Source organism: Cavia porcellus, unplaced genomic scaffold, assembly GCF_034190915.1.
Source record: "Cavia porcellus strain 051 isolate PalLab524CR breed Dunkin Hartley unplaced genomic scaffold, mCavPor4.1 scaffold_34, whole genome shotgun sequence".
Taxonomy (NCBI): Eukaryota; Metazoa; Chordata; class Mammalia; order Rodentia; family Caviidae; genus Cavia; species Cavia porcellus.
The window spans coordinates 241,241-265,091 of NW_026947517.1; the positions used below are offsets into that span (position 1 = coordinate 241,241).

At 41.9% G+C, this 23,851-nt stretch overlaps 1 protein-coding gene across 4 annotated transcripts in view; it reads left to right on the forward strand.

Moving 5' to 3' along the window:
• The window catches only part of LOC134474681 (zinc finger protein 709-like), a 61,082-nt gene extending 38,485 nt beyond the window's left edge, over window positions 1–22,597 (forward strand). For 2 of the 4 annotated variants that reach the window (XM_063243206.1, XM_063243208.1), the window contains 2 exons: window positions 16,569–16,643; window positions 21,177–22,597. In XM_063243206.1, coding sequence (XP_063099276.1) covers window positions 16,569–16,643; window positions 21,177–21,322 — 221 coding nt within the window. In that variant the 3' untranslated portion in view covers window positions 21,323–22,597. Of the gene's footprint in view, window positions 1–906; window positions 5,998–16,568; window positions 17,549–21,176 lie in introns of those variants that run through there. The other 2 variants (XM_063243209.1, XM_063243207.1) reach the window with 2 other exon arrangements.
• The last annotated feature ends 1,254 nt before the right edge of the window (window positions 22,598–23,851 follow it).

Here is a 23,851-nt window from a genome sequence, read left to right on the forward strand (position 1 = left end):
TAGTGCTGGGTCTTCTCTTCCACTACATTCTGCAGTGGTTTGTCCCTCTCCTCCAGCCTTCCACCTTCTGGGTGGCCAATGACATATTGTCCTTTTCTGTGTTGGTGCCAGCCTCGTTCAGCCCAGGAATAAGGTGATAATTTGAGGCACATAGATTGAATGAATCAAATCACTTTTCCTGTGAGCAACCCTGTGGGTGTCCATGGAATCACTGTGTGTTTGTGTGTGTGTGTGCGCGCGCGCTTGCGCGCGTGTGCACATATGTTTGTATCCCTTGGGATGCTGCTTGAAATCAGTCCCACATGTTTAGGCTCAGGTCCCAGGAGCTTGGGGGCAGCTTTTCTAATGCCTTTGGGAGTGGGCTGGTTCCTGTGCTAGGAGGTTTTTTTCCGTTGGACTTCTCCCCTATCCTCTTCACTCTGCCCATGTCCTGTGCCTTGGGCCTGGCATTGTCCCTCTCTGGGCACTGGTTCTGAAATGTCCATCAGGAGTGCAATAACACACATAGTCCTTTACTGTGGAGATTCTAGCATGCTTGGGGGTGAGGGTCACATGAGGCTCTCTTCACTTGAGCATTGCCCCCATCCACATCTGCCTGTAATTTGATACCATCCCTACTGAGGCCATCATCTTCAGGTTACCTCACATTGCCATTGTCACATGCAGTCCATTGGGCAGGGCAAGGCGTGGACTTAGAACTCACCACTCAATGTCACTGATCCTTGCCCCAAGCCTGTGACACTTTATATGCCCACTTGGTTCAAAGACCATGGGAAAACTTTCTATCATCCATCAAATTCAGGAGCTATACCTTAGCTCACACTGGGGCATCCATGTGCTCAGCTTTTTCTTTGTGGGAAACCCAGTGGCTGCTGAATCAGGGACCTAACCTCTCTTGCTGTGCAGGCCCCAGTGGCAGCCAGGACTTGGGGGAATAACTTCAGCCTGGAGCATTCATAGCGTGGAGCAATCAATCAGCTGGCCTCTGCAAAGGCTACAGGGCTTTATACCATGACACAGCAGATCTCTGATTGAAGACCACACCCCAGCCCCTGAGGAGTCCTGCAGAACTCTTGGCTCCCCACCATCTACCACAGCCTGGCCAGGAGCCTGGTGGATTCGAGTTCTGGCTGGTTTTTACTACCTGGGATCTGATGCTAGTGCTGTTTCCCAGTGCTCATTTCTCCCACTTGTTTGCCTCCTTGACCATTTTAATACTTTTCTTATGTACACAAGGCCTCTTTATACTTAATTGGGCTGTGTTCATGTGTCTTGCTCTTTGACTGAACTACTGGGTAAGAACTGAAACTTATAGGTGGTGACATGCTGAGCCAGACTTTATGCAAATTTACTCTGTCCAGAGAAGAGGACAAAGGCAACCATATTCATGACATTGCATGGAAATAAACCACAGAGGAATTCAATGGACATGCTGCCTGCAACACTGCACTTTCTATACTGGGTTATAGACTTTCCTTGGAACCACACACTACCTCAAATTTTAATGGTTGTATTACAATTACGATACTTTACTTTCGTGATTTTTTTTCCTGTTAAGCACTCATAAATTAAAATTAATAATTTATCATTGAAAATATCTAAAATATAAACATGAGTGTGACACTCCCATGGTGCTGCTCTGTAACAAAAGAAAGTGTGTTAATCTCCTTCATATGAAATAGACATGAAATGACCTGCATGTAATTAAACGTGGAGCAGTTTTGATGTGTATACGTCTATAAAGCCAGGAACATAATTAAGAAAACAAAGAATCCTAAGAATTACAAAATTTCCTGAATTCTTTTTCTATGCCCTGCCAAGAGTCCATGAATACGTGAATGAGAAATCGATACAATCTGTCTGGATTTTCCCTTCTCAGACAAGGCGAGATTAAACAGTTACTTACAGCAGGGTAAGGCAGAGAGAAACATAACTGCAGTGATGTGGAAAAGGTAGGACAGGTAAATTTCAAGGACATAGAATGAGTGGTGGCCAGGATCTAGTAGGAAGGAAAATAAAAGAAAATATATTTGGGTAGTGAGTTGATGAAAATGTTCTGGAAGAGGACACTGGTGAAGGTTTCACAATATGGAGAAGGCACTAAATTGTACCAAACTCATCAACTGAAGCAAGAATAAACCCTTAAATTTCATTTACAATGATCCTATCACTGGCAGCCCAGAATAGAATAATAATAAATAGAATAATAAGTAAATCTGGAAGAGAGGGGAATGGCAGGTGTGGGTCAAGAGCTGACTGCAGGTAAAGGTCGAGAGATGACTCCTGCTGGAGAGCCACCAGGAGATCCAGTTCTGCAGCTGTGGAGAAAGGAAAATATGTGCCTGTTCTTGCTGTGGGGCCAGAGCTGGTGAGGGAGCTGTAGGGGGAGCTGGCATGAGCTCTGCGTGTGCAAATCCAGCATGCACTGGAATTGCCTCTGCAGTTGCAGAAGAAGAAAACATCACTGACTTTCCAGCGACTTCTCAGGGCCAAACCTTCCCACTGCCTGTCAGAGGCAACTGTGTGCATGAACACAGCCCCAGTAAAGCCTCCCAGACTGCATCTCCACACTGACTGCTGAGGGGCTCAGGTTCCTGTGTCTCCCATCCTCTGGGCACATTGCTGAGTTCCCTAGCAAATTCCTCCTCTCAAGGCCACAACCCACACCCAGGGCTCCTTACCCTGTGACTTAGGTGCCAGGGTCTTAGGAGGCTCCAGCTGGTCCATGAGAAGCTTGGCCTGGGGATCCACCTTGGAGTTCATTTCCAGTGAGGAGTCAAGGACAGGAGATGCAGACTTGGAGCAAACAGGGCACTAGCAAAGCGAGAGGTCTGGCCTTTCTTCTAACACTACCTACACAGGTTACCTTAGGGAGAGGCACATGGGTCTCTAGCCCAGCAAGTTCAGTGTCCACTCTCACCTCCCAATTACAGTGTGGGCCTTGGGATCCCTGAGAGGCTGACAGAATGCTCCATGGGAAACAGCCCTTGCTTAGTGGTATGACACCACTCCCTTCTTTAGGGAAACATGACACAGTTTCTCCCTGCCCTTCACCCCTGCAAGTCAGCTCAACAAAGGCAAAGACTGATATCTGCCATGTCTTTGCACTCAAGGGCTCAGGGCTGGTGCTGCATGAATATCTGTGAAGTGAGGATTCATCGATGTCTATCCCAACTTTCTGCATTGTCTAGGTCAGGCAAAGATCTGCTGCCCATTTCTCTTGGTCTCTGTAGAATTCCTCCTACGTGGTCTGTAACCTCTTCTAAGGGAGGCCTTGGACACAGAAAGACTTCCTTGAGGTAAACCATATCTGTTCTGCTGCCAATGCTGACTCTGTGGCCTCCAAAGAACATCAAAACTCAAAAGGGCAGTGGTTGCACCTGTTCTGCTTACAAGATCAAAGATAATACTCAGAAAAGTGTCTTCACACAGGGCGTATTCATGTGTATTTTGGCTTGATGACACGCATCCACTTTGCAATGATACCTGTCGGCATGGACAGTTTGCCATCCCTAAGAATTCCTGCCCTGAGCATACCCTGAAAACCCTAGAGTGACTCTCCAATCTCCTTTCCAAAGAACAGAACAGTTTTCACCATGTGTGTGTCAGTGAGGGGGGTGGAAGGTCATCCGTGGGAATCAGGACAGCCTCTGTAGCAGGTCTTCATGGGGCCAAGGCCACAGCTAATCTCTTGCCATGGAGCCCCCATTTCATCCGCAGTGACCCTGCACTCTGGATCCACTCAGCACCCCAGAGTTCCGTGTTGTAAACCAAGTCTGAGGTGCTTGCACATGGCCAGGACTTGAATACACACGTGGCCAAGTAACACTGGCTGCTCAGGTGAGAACTTACCTTCCCTGTATCTGAGCTAGTCCTGGACTCAGTGTCTCTGAGTGGCTGATAGTTGAGCCTAGGGATGTGTGTCCTGGGCTTCCTCTTATCTCTGGGTGCCTCTGGGTGCCTCTGTGTGCCAATGAGTCCTGGCCTGAGCTGCTGACAGCTGGGTGTTTCCAGTTGAGCTTCCTGAAGTATCTGGACCAAGTGAACCATCCTCTCCATATGTTCCCATGTGGTTCCCTGACACAGGGTCCTGATGTGGGTCACTAGCCCTGGGAAAGCAGTGTAGCATGTTCCTTGTTCACTCTCTCAAGTCAGCCTTCTATGAAGACCAACTATCACCAGACCACAGTGCCTGGTGACCAGAGCCTTCAGAGTTCTGTTTGGACTTGTCACCAAGGAAGTGAGGTCATATGCTGGGGTCAACAGTTGAGGCTCCCCCTCTGATGCCTCCTTTGTTTTTATTGTGAGCTAATCTGTGTCTTCATTAGAAATAGCAAGTTAGCAAACTAGCAAAATGTGTGTGTTTTTAGACTTTTCCATCCAAAAGATCCTTTCCCTTGAGGATGAGGTGCAGTTTCTTCATTTAGAAATTCCTCAAATTTTATTTTGACTGTCTTTTCTGGACTTATGTTAGTTTCATTTCATTATCACTAAGGAGCATGGAGATGTTCCCAGAATGCCCACAATAATTTTATTTGAAGGATATGAAATGTTTCATATGAAGGATATGAAATGTTTATAACACCCATGTGTCCAGGAAAGGAGGATTCATAGCACGTTTTACTCTCACATGCCTATGAATTATCATTTCATCCTTAGATGTTTACCTCAGCCACACACTGTAGTGCTCCATACTCTGACCTCCTTTGAGGAGGGACAGCAGGTGATGAGGGCAAGTGGAGGCTTTGCAAGACCGTGGACATCATCACACCATGCTGATGAAGGACACATGGGCATCCCTCCTGGGGAATTTGTCTCCTAGTCACTGTTTTCACTTCCTGTTCTCCCATCCCAAACAGACTATGGACTTTGTCTCCCTGCTGGGTAGTTTGCCTTTCTTAGAGGTGATGGCGCTGAGCCTGTTCAGTCTTGATGCTCTTGGTTGGTCTCCTTCAAGCAGTGTCTCTGTGCTGGGCCCTCCATGTACTGCTGCTTATTGGTGTTGGAGCCACCACATACTCTCATGGGGCTGAACCTGCCAACTGCAACTTGTTCATGCATCTGTCACCCATCTACTGATCCCATTTGTTCTGTTTCTGGGTTGGAAAAGCCAGCTGCAACAGCCATTCTTATACACGGTCTTGAGCGGACATAGACTTTTAATTCAAAGAAAAAGTACTTAGATGTGAAATTGCCAGATTATATGCCTTGTGTATGATTAGCTTACAAACTGTTAAGGTACACTTGAAAGCATTTTTTAAAATTAGATTTAGATGGTTGTTTTCTTTTTGGTACTGAAGATTGAACTTATGACCTCAGGTTTGCCAAGTGGGCGCTTATACTACTGAACTAAACCTCCAAACCTGTTTTTTTTAAATTTTGTTTTGCTTTGTTTTGTTGTGTCTTTTAGGCTATAATATGTTATGTTATGTTATGTTATGTTATGTTATGTTATGTTACACTATGTTTAGTGTTGGTGAGGATTTTGAGTCTCCTTCAGTGCATTTTCAGTGCTTTCTGATTTCATTTTGTATAACTCACTTGATAAACTATGACATATCACATAATCAAGGGTAATTTAACTTTGGAAAAAATTTAAAAATAAGTGAGAGCCAGGTTTGGTAGTAAACATCTCTAAGGCCAGAAGTTACAAGTCTGAGGCAGCAAGATTGCTGTGAGTTGAGGTCAGCCTGGGCTACAATGTGAGTTCAATGAAAGCCTAAACTTCATAGCAAAATCCTGTCTCAAAAATAAGTAAATAAATCAAAATAAAAGATACATTACAAAGCTTTAAAAAGATACAAAAGTCATCTATAAATCAACAAATCAAATCTTGATGAATTTTTCTTACATATGTACTTTAGTCAGCACACTGAGCATTATGTTTACCATGAGGTAGACATTGATCTACTGCCAAGAATTTGAACTGTTTCAATTTTTTTGACCTTATAACTGAGATGAATGTAGATATGCTACTGAATGTACACTCAGGATTTGGAGAGCATAATATAAAGAGAACTTAATGGTGCTTTCTATTTTTGTACTAATTTTATATATGGAAGTAGGATTTTTGCAAAGGATTACTGTTTTTGGAAAGACTTTCTTGTCTTATTTTAATGTAACTCAAGTACATATTAATAAGGTTCACATAAAAGATGCTATTGTTAAATCTGTAGAAGGATAAAATACAGAAAAATAATGAGAGATTAACATTGGCTACTGTATTGTGCACAATGATTTCTTGGATTTCTTAATGATCTATATTTTCATACGTTTTTAAAATTGTTAATGTTTTTACAAATTTTAAAGCATGATCTCACTAAGATTGTGAGTTTCCCAGGCCAGGCTTAAATCTTTCCTTATTCAATCTCCTTCCCACTCCCAGAGTGCTAGTATTGCAGGTGTACATTATCTTGAGTTGGCAATCAGCAATAATTTTGTGCATTCATAGAATGAAATAATTTGCTTTGATCTTTAGACACTTTGTAGAAAGAGTGGATCTAGGTAAGCTATCTACCACCTTCCTCACTGGCAGTTTCTCTCACAGTGAGTAGGACTGAAAATCCCATTAACACTGTTGGTAGATTCTCTGCTTTGTAACTGTGGTCATCATGCACTTCAGAATATTACTGCAAATGCCTTCTGCACTGGGACTGAGGCTTGGTGTCCTTGAAGCACATTCAGTATTTTTTTATCCTTCATGGATTTGATGATTGTTTGAAGTCAAACCCCAAGAAAGGTGTGAAAGTTAAAGCTACTTGGGTAACACTGCCTTCGAGAAGGCCAGGAGAGTGTAAAATATTATTTTCTCTACCATCGGGCTTTCCAAGTTTTTTGTTTTGCATTCAATTTCTACAGATTGAATACTGAAGTTTGCACTTAGCTCCATGACCTTTCACATTTAAAATTCTTTTTATTTTCATCCAGGTTCTTGATGAGTGGCGATATTGCTGAGGCTGTCTTTAAATTTGTGGTGTTGCTGCCTCAGCCTTCCAGATTGCTGGCATTACAAGCACACCACCAGACCTCGTTTCATCATCGTGTTGTTAAAAACTTATTGGGTGAGCAAAGAATGGTGAAAATGCCTGCAATGCCTGCACTCAGGAGGCTGAGGCAGCAGGATTCCTGGAAGTTCCAGACAAGCCTGCAAAGCACTCTGAGTTCAGCTTGGGCCAGAGCTACACAGGAAGACCTTGACCAAAAAAAAGAAAAAGAAAAAGAAAAAGAAATAAAACTAAAGAAAAATGGAAGCAAATTGAAGCAGAGGGAAGGGAGGAAGGGAAGGGAGGATAGGAGAGGAGAGGAGAGGAGAAGAGCAGAGAGAAGAGGAGCGGAGAGGAGAGGAGAGGAGAGGAGAGGAGAGGAGAGGAGAGGAGAGGAGAGGAGAGGAGAGGACCCAAGAAGCAAAGCTTGCAGCTTGTCAGCCTCTGAGCAGGATGTCAGTGATGGGCTTGTCATTTGTGTTCTTTGCTGTGCTGAGATTCATTCCTCCTACACATGGTGTATGAATGGTTCCTATCAAGAAAGGATGGTGACCTTTTTAATTTCTCAAAGTGATTTTTCCAAATCTCTTGAGGGGTCCATTGTGCCTCATGCTGTGAATGTGGCAAGTGATACTGAATGATTTGTGCAAGTGGAACCATTCTAGCACCACTGAGGGTGAACCCAGGGTTTATTGTGGTGTTTGACTTTTGCATGTGCTGGTGAATTTAGTTGATGAGCATTTAGTTGAATATTTTTGTGTATGTTAAGAATATTGGCCATTAGAGTATTACCATTTTTTAATGCATTATGGTCTGGCTTTGTTATCAGGTGACTTCATCATCTACAAGGAGTTGGGGGTGGTTCCCTTCCCTTGAAAAACCTGAAAAATGATTAGTATTTCTTCTTTTTCAAAATTTTATTTTGATGGTAGTAAAATACAGCAGAGCAAGACAGAACAAACAAGTGGAAACAATGCAATAAAATTGGTACAGAACTTCACAACAGGGTACCATAAGAAGTAAGAGGTACCATAGTACATCTCGTTATCTTCACAATAATTTTCCACTCAATAAGTTATAGCATAATCAAACCAAAAAAACATTTAAAAACAAGTCAGAAGAGAATATTGAACAGAGCAAAACAATCATAACAAAGCAAAAGATTACAAACAACATTTGTATTCAAACAGAAGATAAAAGGATATACCCCATATTTTCTATATTGCAAACAGTCATATTTCCAAGACATGCTCAGAACTCCGCTTCCTGTTGCTAACCAGGGGCTGAGCAACTGGGATGTATGTTTCTCAATCCATGCACCAGTAGGCTCACTGGAAATGGTGGCTGGTTCTCCTCCTGGATCCCACCAGGGGTGCTTTCCAGGAAAGCCTGAGAATTTTTTTATTGTTCAGCTGCCTAAGTCCCAATATACCTAGATTCATTACTTATTCTTTATTATACACTTGATAGAACTCAGCTGGGCTTTTATCGTATGCTGGCATTTGTTATTGTTATTAAGCAGTTATGATTGTTGACCCATTGCCTGTGTTTGTTATAGCTCTGTGAAAGGTGTGTTTTCTCCTGAGGGTGTGGGTCAGGGACACCAAAGTAGATCATGTACCCATTAAGGGTCAAGTCTCATTTTACTTAAGGATAAAACCATTTACTTTTGTATCTTCAAACTTCCCCTACAATATATATTTTTGTGAGTAATCTGTTAAGTTATTTAGTCTTTTAATGCTCATTGTTGCAGGGTGTAGTTACTCCTGGAGGAGACTGGGGCAGGCTAGGGTCAGGTCTCTTATTTCAGGCTTTTTGTCCTTAACTGCCTGAGAAGTGTCCCCACCTCCTCACTTGCTCCCTGTAAACACCTGTCCTGCTCCACAGTTGTGGTGATCCACATGCTGCAGTTGAGATCTCAACTGGGTGAAAGACATTCAGTCAAGGTGGGCTCTGTAACAGGCTGAACTCATACAGAGCTCCCCTCAGTGAGACAGGGGGTCTCAGGCCTGCAGGGAGGAGCTCTGGCAGCAGGGCCACTCCCAGTCCTCTCTTATCCAGCAAGCAGTGTGTGCTGCTTTGCTGAGAAGCTGACTGATGGATCAGAAGGCCTGGACCTGGGAATTTCTTGCCCATGATTCTCTACTAGGTACGCTGGAGTCCTCCAACTCTGCCTGGTCCATCTTCCCCTGACATCAGATCTCCACAGAGACCTGAGCATCCCTGGGCTTCCCCTTCTAGGCTCCAACGCTGTGCTTAGGTCTAGTGTGAATTCTAAGACCATAAAATTGAATTTGCATATGTTTAACCTGGAAATTCCACTTCTAATGCCTCATTATAATAAAATGAGATTGACAGACACCTGTAATCTCTTCTTCCTCAATTATGAGTGTGGATAATTAGAAGCCATGAATGTGTCAGAGCAGAGCTGCTGAGTCAATTATAAAATTACCATCACAGAGAATGCTGAAAGAACTTCTTGTCCTAGGCCACTGAAAATGTGGAAAGAAGGCCTATTCCTGGGCCATGTCTCCATTCCTACCTAAAATGATAGAAGAGCTCATGGCCTGGCCTCTCTCCACCCAGCAGTGAAGAGATACAAACCAAAATCACAGATGAGAACAAGAAAGAGGACCTCCTGGAGGGCAGCCCGCTGATCCTGGGAGGGATGCCTTTGTGGAGTTTTTTCCATTTTCCATTCCATTGCATTATTTATAGTATTCTATTCAATATTACTTTTGTTCAATTCAGTTAGTATTTAATAGTGGCTAATTTCTTGAATAGGTTTGTGAAAATGGATGATTTAATTTCATTATATATAATGAAAGTTATGCACAATACAGACACTTCGAATACAACTGTATATATAAAATAATGAGGCTTGATATTTAGCAAGCCAACACATCTGTCATGACTAACTTTTAAAAACTCCAACACATAAATCCATGAGCATTCCTCTGTGGTGTGTGTTGCTGCCCTCCCTACCTTAGAAGCCATCTTGCTCACCTGTGCTTGCTACTGCAAGGGACAGAAAGAGTTTTTCTTCAGAGTGTATTTTTCCAGCAAGGAATTCCTGAACCTTCCTGCCTTCAGGCAGAGCAGGGAGTGTGCAGCATGCAAAGGAGCCCAGCACTCTTCACTGCCTTACACCCCTTAACCCTACCACATCCATGCTGCATCCCTGCAGGCACGGGAAGGCAGAGCAGCCAGAATGCATCAAAGACTCTGCCACCTCAGGCCCAGGGGCCTCAGTTATGGGGTCCTGGTCTCAGGCTCCACCAGGATTTAGGTGCTACCCTGCATTCATCTTGCTTAGTGGGCTGGGCACACACTCTGCCCCTTAGGGAAGGAAGACCACTCACACAGTGACCCTTCCAGCCTTCAAATTTTGCTTCTCTTCTTTCTGACTGAGGCTGTGGCATTTTAGCAAAACATAGCATTGCCATTACATTTCTTTTTCTTCTCCTTTTTTTCCTGGTTTCTCTGTTTATTTAAGCATATGTTTAGAACTGCATTTTGCAAAAGAAAAACATTTCCTTGTCTTTTCGCTCCTCACTTAACAGAAAATTTTAGAGATTTCTAATGTAGTTCAAACTCTATGTGCTTGAATGCTGAGAATCCACTCTTCAGCTTGATAGAATGAGGGAAGCAAAGCAGAAACTGAACTTGGGGACATTTCTGTGCCTTCCAGCATTTTGTACAGCAAACCTTGACTCATGCCTGTTTACCTACAAAATATGGGCTTCCGTACTAACTGAATCTGTCAATGACAAATGAGTTTCCTGCATTTACTTCAAACAATCTCATTTGCCCTCAGCTGGCTAAGCACATTGTGTAAGGTTTATGATGCCTAAACTTGAAAAATAATTTCCAGTAAACCAAAGGCTGCCACCCATCCTGAAATCATGATGGGATTTTATGTAAATACAGTCTGATCCACATCCTGGCAGCCATGAGCTGAGAGAAGTGGAGATGGCTTATGCAGGTAGAAACACCTCAAAACTTTCAACCAGCAGCAGCATCAAGCAGGGAGCAGAGCTGCTGAGTCTTCACAGTTGCATAATGGAATCATCCGGTGGGTTTTGCACTGGGTTTACTGAGGTGGTCGATCTAGGTTGCTGCTGGGATTTTCCTTCCTATAGTGCAGTGCCAAAAGGAAGTCATGTACATGCAGCATTTATTTGGAGTTTTTCTTTTGCAGTTGTGAAACAGGCATGCATGGGATTTCACACCTCTGCCATAGCAGACCCACAAATGAGCATTATTTTTAGGACTTGTAAAGGGTCAGTTTATTTACACACAATGCAGAATGCTGTTCTCAGCCTTGTTTTACTCAGACTTGTGCATTTTCAATCATTTCTTCAAAAGAAGCTCAGCAATTTAATCTGAGCAAACTTCAGTTTTGTTGCTTTGATTCTGTGTGAAGTCCTTGCTGACAGACCTGAAACAGGAAGTGAGGTGGACCTGCTGGAGGTTCAGCTCCAGAATAATACTCTTGGCTCAGCTGTGTCAGGCAGGGCTGACCCTCACCTGACTGGCCACTCTGGCATCCAAATGCCCTTGCCCAGTGTTGGCCCTGGTTTTGGGAAGCACTTGTTTGCAGTATAAACTCCCAGGGCACTGGCTGAACTTTGGAAAACCTTACTGTGCCATGAGCTTTTCACACCTAGACCTGCACAACTATGACCTAGGGGCACAGCTCTCTCCAACAGCCATGCACAGCATCCTCCAAACAGCTCTTAGGTGCATGCTGTACGTGGAGGATAGGGAGGGTCCCAGTTCCTTCCTGCTTCAAACAGTACTGTGAATCAAACACTTGAAAATAAATCTTGAAAATTTTTGCAGCATTCTATGTTGGAGAAATCTCTCTTCTTACTCCTATGAGGTCTAGGGATGGCTCTATATAGCTGTGATGGTGATGTGGGACAGGATTCTGCTCTGTCCCGCATTTTCTTTCCAGTGCTGTTCAGCTCCTGCCTTAAAATGTGCCATTGGATGGGGACACAGCACATCTCAGTGAGTTATGCCTGTGTAAATCAACTTTGGGAGGCTGAGTGTTTTCTGCCCCTGTTGGCTACAGGTAGTGATTTCCTTTCGAATTACAAGACTTTCTCACTTCTCTTACAAAATGGACTAGTGAGACCTCTTTTACTTGGGCAATTCAAACCCTGGGAAGGTGAAGTACTTTCATCACCAATCACAGCACTAAACGATGAACCAATCACAGTTGCTAGGTTTAGCTACCTCTGTGACTTCATGAGGCTTTGGAGGGACACCCAGATACAAACCATTACACCTTCTAAAGTAAATCCTCTGAAGATGCCTGTGCTCTGGACTAGCAGATAATAACTTGCCTTATTCCAGGTATTTATCTTATTTATTTTATTTTATTAATTTATTTTTTGAAACTCTCACTGTGTAGTTCAGACTGGCCTTCAATTCACTGTGTAAACTTGGTGTAAAACTTGGTGTAAACCAATTCACTATGTAAACCTAGAACTTGAGATGATCCTTCTGTCTCCCCCCTAACTGCTGGGATTAAAGGCATGTACCATCACATCCAGCTATTGTTTGTTAAGTTGTATTTATTGGTTTACTTGAGACTACTCAATTTATTTATCCTTGTTATTCTTCATTTTACAATAATCCTAATAAATGTGATGAAATTCAAGACAAACCTAAACAACTTAGCAACTTAGCAAGGCCCTGTCTGGAAATAAATTATGATAAAACTACCAAGGCACTGCATTTAATCCCTAGCACTGCCAAAAATAAATAAATCTATAAATAAATAAAACTTCTTATAAATAAATCTATAAATAAACAAAACTGCTTAGAAAGAAATTATAAATAAATAAAATTGCTTCTAAGTAAATCTATCAGTAAACAAAATCTATGATGGGTAGCTCAGATGAAAAGTGTTTTAGAAGCAATTTTATTTCATTATAATTGACATACAATGAACTTTAAGGTTTAAAGTACAAAATTAGATGGATCTTGACATGTGCCAGGGATATAGCTCAGTGGCAAAGTAATCCCTTGCAAGCACACGTTCCTGAATTTGGTTCCTAAATACTAAAAACAAAACAAAACTAAAATTGAAAAACAAACAAAGATCCCCTAGGAATCTTGACATACAAGAGCCCCTTGAAAACCATCACCCAATGGTGATGTGTATGTCATGTTCAAATTTTCCTTATGGATTCTTTTCAAATGCTTCTTTCTATCCTAAGCAATGCATCTGCTTTTTGTCTCTGGGAATCACTTTGTATTTTCTAGAGGTGACAGGTCTGTAACCACCCAGTATACATAGTGCTTTTGTATATGTTTTGGGGGGGAGCTGGTAGAATTTTTTCAATCCTCATAACCATGTGAGGTTTCCCGTGTGCTGCTCCTTGTCAGTGGCTGAGCCATCACATCCCACTGTATGGATGAACCACAGATCCTCATGTGTTCATCAGCTGAGGCCCTGTGTATTGTTTCCAGTTTTGATCTTAAAAATAAAGTTGCTGCAGTTATTCTTGTGTTTGTATAGCTGTAGCATTCATTTTCCCCGGGGAAGGCACTTAGTGTGAAGTGAATATTTTGTGCCTTGAATGTTAACTGTCTTTCAGAGTAGTTGTTCAAAATTAAGATTTCTGGCTCTTCCTGTGAGTATTTTTAAGCCCTGTTCTTATGTTTTTCACTCTTTTTGAGGTGATTTCATAAAATTTACCTAAGGAAAGGTTATTTCTATTACATAAAATTCAGCATTTTTGACTTTGGGTAGAATTTTAAAGGTGTAAAAAACCCCAAAATACTGTATATATGCATATATGTAAATCACCTATAATTTTAACATCACAAAACTTCTGCCATGTGATGATTAATCTTCATTGTCAACTTGATGGGCTTGAGAGCTGTCCAGAGATTAGTAAAGTGTACTTCTGGGCTCCTCTGTATGAGTCATGGAGGAGTGACCCTAGGTACTCCATCTGGTCTCTGGCCCCTTCCACCCTGGCACTGTCCTGCCACTCTGCTTCCTGGCCATCATGGACTGAGCAGCATTGCTCCATCACACCCTCCTGTTGTGGTGTCCCTGCATTGGAACCAGGCAGGAATGAATCCCGTGAAAACATAAGGCTTCTCCTCTTCCCAGTTGTGGGTCTTGGATTCTGTGTCCTACTAATGTGAAAACTTGACCAGGACAATTGTTTTTATATTTACATATGTGCTTCAACCTACACAGTTTTTATAGAATTTACCAAATTTTACCATTCCTTTCAGGTCAGATGTGGGAATTGTTTTCAATTTTTTTTTACCCATTTAAATGAACTGTGTACAAATGTACTGTTAAATGTATTCATGATTTAGAACTTTTGTGACTAATAAATGATTGTCAAAAGTAAATATTTACTTATTTTTATGCTTCCATTTGTATAAATATCCAGAACAGGCAAATCCTTAGAAAGCACAATAGTGGTCCATGGCTGAGCGTGGGGAATGGAGAATGACAGTTTAATGAACCTAGGTTATCACTGGGGATGGTGAAGGTGTTCTTTACCAGGCATAGTGAGGGTCTCACAGCCCTTAATGCATGAAATGCCACTGGTCTGTGTGTTCCAGGGTAGATGCTGAATTTTAGATTGAATTTTGCCTTTATAAAGAAAAAGAGCAGATGAGGAGTCTCTTTACCCCCACCACAGATGTGTACAGTGGGAGCCTACTGAGGACAGCACTGGCCATGGAGACCTTTCCCAAATGCTTCTTCTACTTCCTCTGCTTGGAATGAAGCACTCAGAGACATGTTACTGAGTGTAGGTGAAAAATCAGATGTACATGATCAGGAGACAAGAAATTTTAACTGTAGGTTCTGTCCTTTGTGTGATATATGGGATGTGTGTTATGATCAGGACCCAGGAGTTATTACTCCTCAAAAAGTGAACAAGGTGTCACAAAATTGTCTCTGAATCCCCTCATCTCTTCTGTCCAATTTACCAACTCCTATCTACTGTCTAAAATATGTTAAAATATGCACAACACAAAATCCACTAATTTTGTCAGTGACCAGTTCAGTGAGTTAAGAACATTTACCTTGTGAAATTATAAGAACCATCCTGCTCCAAAACTCTATTTCCAAACTGAAACTGTGAGCCCTCCTAACAATAGCATCTTTTCCCTTCCTTGAACTCCTGGTAACACCATTCTACTGTCTGTCTCCAAGAATTGGACTCTTCTGGGCCATCACATATTTGGAATCACATAACATTTTCCTTTTCTCTCCATTTTATTTCACTTAACATAATATTGCAGGATGTATATATACCACCTTTTGTTCATCCACCCTTTGGGGGGTGTTTCCATGTTTTGGCTCTTAGAAATAATGGGAATGCAAGTATCTGCTTGAGCTCCTGATTTATGTTAAGCTGTATATGTATATTTAGAATTGTTGAATCATAGGATAATTCTATAGAATTTGGAGAGGACAGCTATGTTGTTCCCTACAGCAGCCAGTCCATTTTACAACCACACCAACAGCACACGAAGTTTGGGTTTCTCGCTGAGATCCTCTGGACCAGGGAGCAGTTACAGAATCTAACCAAGCTGCTGGCACTTATCCTTGGTCTGGGGAGCCTCAGATTACACTCCACCTGACTGATTTGTGCGGCACATGGGGCAGTAGGAACAAAGAGGGGCTGGACCCACACCCAAGTTAGGGTCAGTTCTGCAGTGATGTGAACTCTTTAAGGACTGTCCCCTTCTGAACCATGGAAACCAGTAGCCTGGTGATGCACACCTTGCAGCTCCCCACTCCTTAGTGAAGCCCAGATGCCCAAAAAGCTATCTTTTGCAGTGTGAGTGTGGATGCTCCACTTTCTGATTTTTAGCGGAAAGAGCTAGATGAATCAGCTGTTGCCTCTACAAGGGCAGCAGAGCTCTGATTGGCTGTGTTCCAAAATAAGTTGCTGACTCTCACATTTCCCAGGGAACTGATGTTCAGGCTGGGGTCTGCCTTGGGTGAGCTGAGGAACCAGACCCTGTTTGAATGCCCTGTCCATGCCTGGGACCCCAGTGAGTGGCAGAGGCCAGACAGGAGACCTGTGCATGGAATCCTCACCCTTCAGGCCTCCTGGATCAGTTAGGGGAAACAATTTAGAGAACAAGGGCCCATACTGCAAGCCAAAACCCACTTATTTATTGCACTGCCTACACTGCAACTAGATCTGAATACTGAATTGAAGTTTTAGTTTAGAAAAAACTGCTCATCCATTGACATATTTTGCTTGAGAGAAAAACACAATCACAAAGCTTTCAATGATACAACCTTTTAGAAAAGTGAAGGTTTGCATTTGGTATGCTTTCACACAATTAATGTTTTCTTGCTGTTGCATGCACACTGATAGTTTGTCAAAGGCTGGCTCATACTGCATTCATTTCAGAGCAACACATGCAATACTCAAGTCATCTTTTGGTCTGTTTCATGTATCAAATTTAATATAATTCAAAACTGAAAACAGTGGCCCAAAAGCATAAGATAATCCACAGTAACAAATGCAATCCCCAGTGTTTTCATTGACTTAATAGTTTTTTGTCTTTTTGAGACAGAGTATCACTGTACAGTTCAAGATGGCAATCAACCTGTGAGTAGAAGAGACCAGCCAGGAGAATGGACAAATGAAGGTGAGAAACACAGAGCCATGAGAAAAAAGACATCTACAACTACACGAAGCAGGTCATAATGTAATGGCTTTGTGAATGAGTCAGTGTGTAAATCTCACAAACATAAAGATAAATGAAAAAGTCAGACCCTCAAAAAACACAAACTGTAAGAGTACATGTATGGATATAAATGAACATGCATATGTATAACTGATAAAAACAGGACAAACTAATCTCTGGATAGGATTTATCTTGGGAGAGGAGAAGCAGCCAGAAAAGAGCATGAAAGGTGAATGTTCATTTCATTTATGAAAACTCATTGAATTCAACATTTTCCTTTATTATTCCTTGTTACCAAAGCTGCACTTTCCTTGCTGCCTTCCTACAAAACTTGTTAAAGTTGACTCGCTACTCCGCCACCACCTCCTAGCCATTCTGTGAACTACAGTGCTGGACTAGAGAGGGCTCTTGGTGCAGTTGGGCTGAGTGACAGGGATGCTGGTTAAAACTTTTTGCAGAAGACAAAGCCAGCCAACCAACCAAGCCTGGTCACTGTGCAAACATCACTTTAGGGACCTTGTGCAAACAGCATCTCTCTGAGCCAAACCCGCATGTGCAGACAAATGGAGTGGGACAAAGTCATCAACCTAATCACCTTCCTCTGGTCGCCATCTCTCCTGTGTACCCCAGATCTCACCTATGACTGTAGTTTAGAGTCATCAATACGATAAGATGTCTTTCTCACATGCTATATCATATAAAACCCTACATCCTTGATAAAAGAAATGTATTTGATATACCGTGTGGTTAGCAATAATTAATTTCAATGCCATATAAAAACTTTGTGTACATTTACTTAGATTTTACACTTTAGGCAAAATTTAGATTTTTTTAACAGACATCTGTAGAAATCTAATAAATTTAGGATAGAGCATTAATGAAAAAAATATATATATATAGTTATTAACCAATACAATTATATATTATTTATGCAATAACAAAATGCTTATTTAATAAATTCCTGTAGATGTAGATCAAACTTTAAGTATCATGACCAACTTTAAAGAGATGTTGAAATATTTTACTGTTGTTTAACCTTTAGATGTACACTGTGTGACAGAGAGCACTTGTTATTTTTGCATGTTCCAAACAGATGCAGTCTTAACTCTGTACCTGCAATTCTCCTGATCTCAACAAAAATTGTCCTGGGATGGGGACAGAACAACCAACCATGGAAGCAGTAGGCAGCTACATCCAGGGCTTTTCTTGACTTAGTTCATTCAGGAAGTTGACACAGTCTTCTGTGCCACCACTTTGGGCCCTGTTTGTGTTGTCAAGAAGTTTCTCATAATATAGGAACCTTCCTGAAAGAGGCAGGTGCCACTGTGAGGGGTTCAGCACTGGAGAACAGAGAACTCCACATGCACCTAGGAAAATTAGGGATGTACAGCTGCAGGCCAGGGTCAGGTCAGGGAGCTGACAACACTAAGAGTGAGCAGGAGATGGAAGGGAGCTGTTTCCTGACAGCCTAATGGAATGCTTGCAGAGGGCAAGCCAGGCTGAACAGGCATGAACTGCGTGATGGTGGAGGATGAGGAGCCAATCAGATGTTAAGGGTGATCAGACATCAGGGATGGAGGCTTGTGGCCAACTGCCTTAGCAGAACACTTGCTAAAACTGGATAATGCAGATATGAACACAGAAGCCAAAAATGAACTCCGAGTGAGGAAGATGAAATAAATATAGGTGAAAAATTAAAACAACACTGAGATTCCACCTCACCCTGAAAAGAATGTTTATGTCAAGAAATCAACCAATAAGAAATGCTAGAGGTGTTGTGGGCAAAAAGGAAGCTTTTCCCTGCTGGTGGGGGCCTAGACTGGTGCATCCACTGTGGAAATCTGTGTGGAGATTCCTCAAAAAACTAGGATTGCTGGTCCCATTTGACCCAGATATGGATAACAGATTAACTTAAATTAGATTAAATTTTGGTCACCCCAGGGACTTTGTGCTATACTAGGCCATATGAATGTTTGTTCTGGAGGAAGTTTTACAAATGCATTGTGTTTAAGGTAAAGAATGCAGAACCTGGAGTCTCAATGGGTTGCTGCTGAGACAGCAAAATTTGGTTTGCAAAGATGTGTCCAGAGGACTGGTAAATGTGAAGGCCAGGCATAGCCAGAGATGGTTCCTGGGAAATCCCAGCTTCAGGATACAAACGTATCCAAAGTTACAATGTCTTTTTTTCCTTCGAAGAAACTCACTGAAAAAAAATCCACTGTCTTCAAGATAAAATAAGGCCTTACACTGGGCCTTCTTTTGCCTTTTACCTAGAAAATGGGCCATTTCCCTTTGCCTGTAACTTGAGCCCCTGCCTTCTATAGATTCACAAATTCCACAGATTTCCATACCCCATAACACAGAAGCTGCCCAGCCCTAGACCATAATGGGCCTCATTCTCTGAGCACCTGCACTCCTCTGACTGCCTGCATCTGTGAATCTGCTTACTAAATTTATCTGAGGCTCTCATAGGGATACATAGCAATTCTCCTCCATGACAAGACTGGAACATCTGCACCAGGCCCAGGATGAGTGGAGGTCCCCATCTCCTCTTTGTGGAGACTTCTCAGACACTGTCAGGTGACCAGAGGATCCTGACTAGGGTTTGGGCAAGGAGAGAATAGTTGTGAGATACGAATGGAAGTGACACATGTCACTACCCATTAGAAGCCTTAAGAGTCAGGGCTGTGAAAGACAATAAAACAAAGTCAGGAAAGCTAAGACTTTCTGAGGTAAGTCAGGAAATGGCTACAGGACAGTATGCAAACCCGCTGAAGGTGAAACTGAAAGATGTTCCCTAGACTTAGAGAACAAATGAACATGATCACCTCTTCCTGCAACACCTCTCACCCAGGAACATCCTTGTTAACTAACAGTCAGATGCACATGTGACTCTGGAGTCTGTGTAATCATGGAGATGTCTCTGAAAATAACTATGGGAATCCTCTACAACAAACTTCACTGCATTTGTTTTATGGGGCTTCCTTGAGGGGGTGCACCTGAATTGCAACACGGTTTCCCATCTAACCATTTCTTTAGACATCTATTTTTTGTACTTGACATTGAATAATTAGTAAAAATTATTTTTGCTCTGCTGTAAGAAGTGCAGTGTCCCACTGAGGGGAAGGAAGTGCAGGCGACGTAAGTTGGACACCAGTGTTGGCCCCTGAGTGATGCACACATGAGAAATGCTTCTTGTTTGTGTGTGTGAGGCTTTGGATTGTAATTGTCCCTCAGCGATCCTTGTGGTAGAGGCTTGGTCATCAGCCTGTGGCCTCACTGGGAGGCCAACATGCAAGAATGTAAACATAACAACATATACAGAGGCTGGAGGATAAAGACACAACTCTCCCTGCCTGCTGCCTGCTGCTGCTGATGTGCTGAGGTCTGCCTCCCTGCTGCCTTTCCGGACTTCACAAGCAATTTACCCCTTATCCTCCTCCTCTCTGATAGATGTAAAGGCAAGGGAGTAAAGTTCACACCAGCAAGGAGGGGGTTCTGAGTAGGATGCCTATGAGGGAGGCTTTATCTAAAGTTTTTAATGGGTTTAGAAAAGAGCTACCCTGTGGAAGACTACCTACTTTTCAGGGTTCAATCTATGTATTGTTGTGGGGAACCACTCAGACTGCTTCACAGTTCAGGGACATCTAAAGACAACTGAGGACATGACCCTGCTTGTCTGTACAGGCACACAGTGGTGTACAGTTATGTAACCATGACTTAGCACAGGTGAACTCATATGAACAGATTATAATACTACACAAGAATGTAAACATGAGATAACAACCTGTGTAAAAATTATACATCAAGAACAGTGGTTTTCTGCTCTGTTCCACTCTGCCTACCACTGTTGCTGATGTCTTCAACATGTACATTCTCTAATTTTGTTACCTCACGCAACAAAATCTTTGTTGAGTCCACAAAACAGGCCAAAAAGTGTTCACACAGTGCCCATGCACAGCCCATGTACCCTTCAGCCAATGTCATGCATGATCATGCTCTTGACAGGTCCCAAAAAACTGCAGGACAGTCAGCAGATGTTTTTGTAAGGTCCCTGGAAGGTCACAACTCAGCAGACTCCATTTTGGATTTTCTGACTCCATTTTGAGGCTGCTGTCCTTAATGCCTGGTAGAATTCTAATTCCTATTTCACTGATTCCTGTTACAGTGATGTAAACCTAAATTAATCACCCTGGAACCACATCTACAATAAATCATTAACAGGAAAACGGAGGCTAAAAAATGTACCAAAGATACATTACCTCTCTACATAGAAAAAGAGCAAATATTTCTAATTTTCCTCCTTGTTTGTTGTACTTTTTGAAATATGTAAATATTACCATAATTACCAAAACAATGATTGAGACACAAACAGAACAAGAAAAATTAGAGGATTCAGTGATGAAACTTCAAAGCTCCCCAGCATGGTGACCTGATTTGGGCTTCTGCTGACTCCTACTGCAGGACCACCCATTGTGCTCTTGTTTTCCTTAGGGAAACAAGAGCCTTGTTCTTCATCTTTGATGGCCAAAGATTCAAGGCTGAAGAAGATGCTGCAAAACAGTTTCCCCTGGCCACCTCTAACTCATGAACACCATGGAAATTCTGTTTCTCTCCTCCATTCTCTATACTGCTGCTAACATAAGTGATCATTTGTAAGTGAGAAAACTAAGTGTGAAAAAGTGACCAGATCTGTTAAAGTTCATTTCTACAATAAGAGAGTCAGCATGCAGACCCTGTTCCTGGTGTCTGGCAGCTACCTCCCCACCATATGAAGGCAGGGTATCTTTTTGCTATAGTACATGGCTTGGGGCAAGGGGACCTTCTATCATTTAGATTCTTAGCCTTGGGTCTCTTGATTCATGTTCCACATGCAAGTGTCTGAGCCTTGAATATGGCCAATGATGTTTTCCCAGCAATCACTGCACTCCTATTACCTGCAACCCCCCTCCCCCAGGTGCATGGGATTAGCAAGGGATTAAGCAACATATGCAATAGCATGTAAATGTCCACATGCTTTAAAATTTGTTCAATCCCTTTTCCTTTTTACACATGATAATTATTGATGCATACTAGTTGTATAGAGTAAGGGGATTCATTATGATATTTTCATATATACATATACTGTGTATTGGTCTTTTGTCAACCCCTCTCCTATCTTCTTGCTCTCTTCTAACTCTCCTCCCAGGCCTCTATAGCCCCTCTTCTACTTTATTTTTTAGTTTTCACATATGAGAAAAAACATGCAATATTTGTCTGTCTGAATTATTTTGTTTAACATGATATCCTCCACTTCCCTGAATTTTTTAGCATATGACTTGATTTCATTCTTTTTTATGGTTCAATAGGGTGTGTGTGTGTGTGTGTGTGTGTGTGTGTGTGTGTGTGTGTGTCTGTGCCTGCATGTGTGCACATGTGCATGCCACTTTTGCTTCACACATTCTCTTGCTGACACATACCTAGACTGATTGCTTGCCTTGGTTATTGTGAATAGTGCCTCTCTTGCTCTTATCTTGCTCATTAGCCATTGTTGTACAACAAAACATTCCCAAACTCAGTGCCTTATTGCAAAATTTTATAACTGGCACCCAATTTTTTGGTTTTACTAGGCTTAGTTGGGTAGTTACAGTGTCCTGTCAAATAACTTTAGACAGCTTGGGGCTAAAACTGCAGTACATTCCCATGGCCTAAAGTCCAGCAATAAGAAAGGGAGGACTGGAACATATCTTGAGAGTAGAGCACTTGTCTAGCATGCAGGAGGTCCTAACTTCCATGCCCAGCGTGAGATTGTATAACAGCTTACAACTGATTGTTAAGACCATAGGGAGAATGGAACATGGATAGAGGAGCATTATTTGCTATCATAAAGCAAAAGAAATGACAAGCTTAGTGCCTACAGAGAGGAAAACTGATGAGACCTCATTTCACTGCAGAGCCTTGGAAGCAGTGAAATTCTGTGTGATACAAATCTATAATTGTGTGCTATTGCTGGTTTTCTTTCTGTCAACAAGAGCACACCATTCTTGTGTCAGGCATTGAGTTGGGTATTGAGAAACACTGATTACCAGTTGTGTGAGTTACTTTTCATTGGTTGTTGAGACAAAATACCTGACAACCAACATGCAAGAAGGAAAGGTTTATTTCTTACAGGACAGAGGTTTCAGTCCATACTCAGTTGGCTCCAAGGCAAAGTGACATGGTTGAGGGGAAGCAGTTAATTGTGGCTGCAAACAGCAAGCATGCACAGCAAAAGAGAGAGACACACCTTCTTCCCTCTGGTGCACTGTATGCTGGCTCCACTCCTGGGCAGGTGTAGCACTCATACCACCAATCTGAGTGCTAGACAATGAACCAATCAGAAATACTGGATTTGGCCACATTCATTATTGCATGATGCTTGGGAGGGGCACTGACATAAACTATGACACCAGTAGAGGCAAAAAGACTGCTCTCATACTCTCAGCATGAAGCTTATGGTCTACTGAGGTAGGGGGATATTTATCAAATCACTATCCAAGTATAGGCTGAAAATTCCTAATCTGAAATCTGAAGTATGAAATGCTTCAAAATCCAAAACTTTTGAGTACTGATGTAGTGCCAAATTGAGAAATTCCACAAAATGAAATTTTATTTCAAACAGAATATTATTTAATTAAGATTATTGGTACATTTTAGATATAAATAATGATCATGTTGATCGTGGGAAATTTGTACCATACGTGATATGAATCCTTTTTTTCTCCATTCCCCTACCTTTCCTTCAACTCCCTTCCCCTCCTTATTTATGGAAGGCTGGTTTCCTTCTTTTCTCATCACTTTTTACATTTCCCTTCTTCCTTTCTCCCTCCTCCATCCATAATTCCCCATCTCATTAAAAATGTTCAAATATCTATTTTATTTTAGTCCTTATCTACATTTTCAGTTTCCCACTCCAGAGAAACAACACAATACACATGTTAACCACAGAATTAATACAAATATTGTATAAAATTATCTTCAGGCTCGGAGTATGAAGTATATATGAACTATAAATAAATTTCATGTTTAGACTTGGGTCACATCCTAAAGACAACTTATGATGTCTATGCCAGTTCTCCAATAAATAAAAAAAATCAGAAATTCAAAACACTTCTTGTCCCAATCATTTTGTATAAATGACACTGAATATA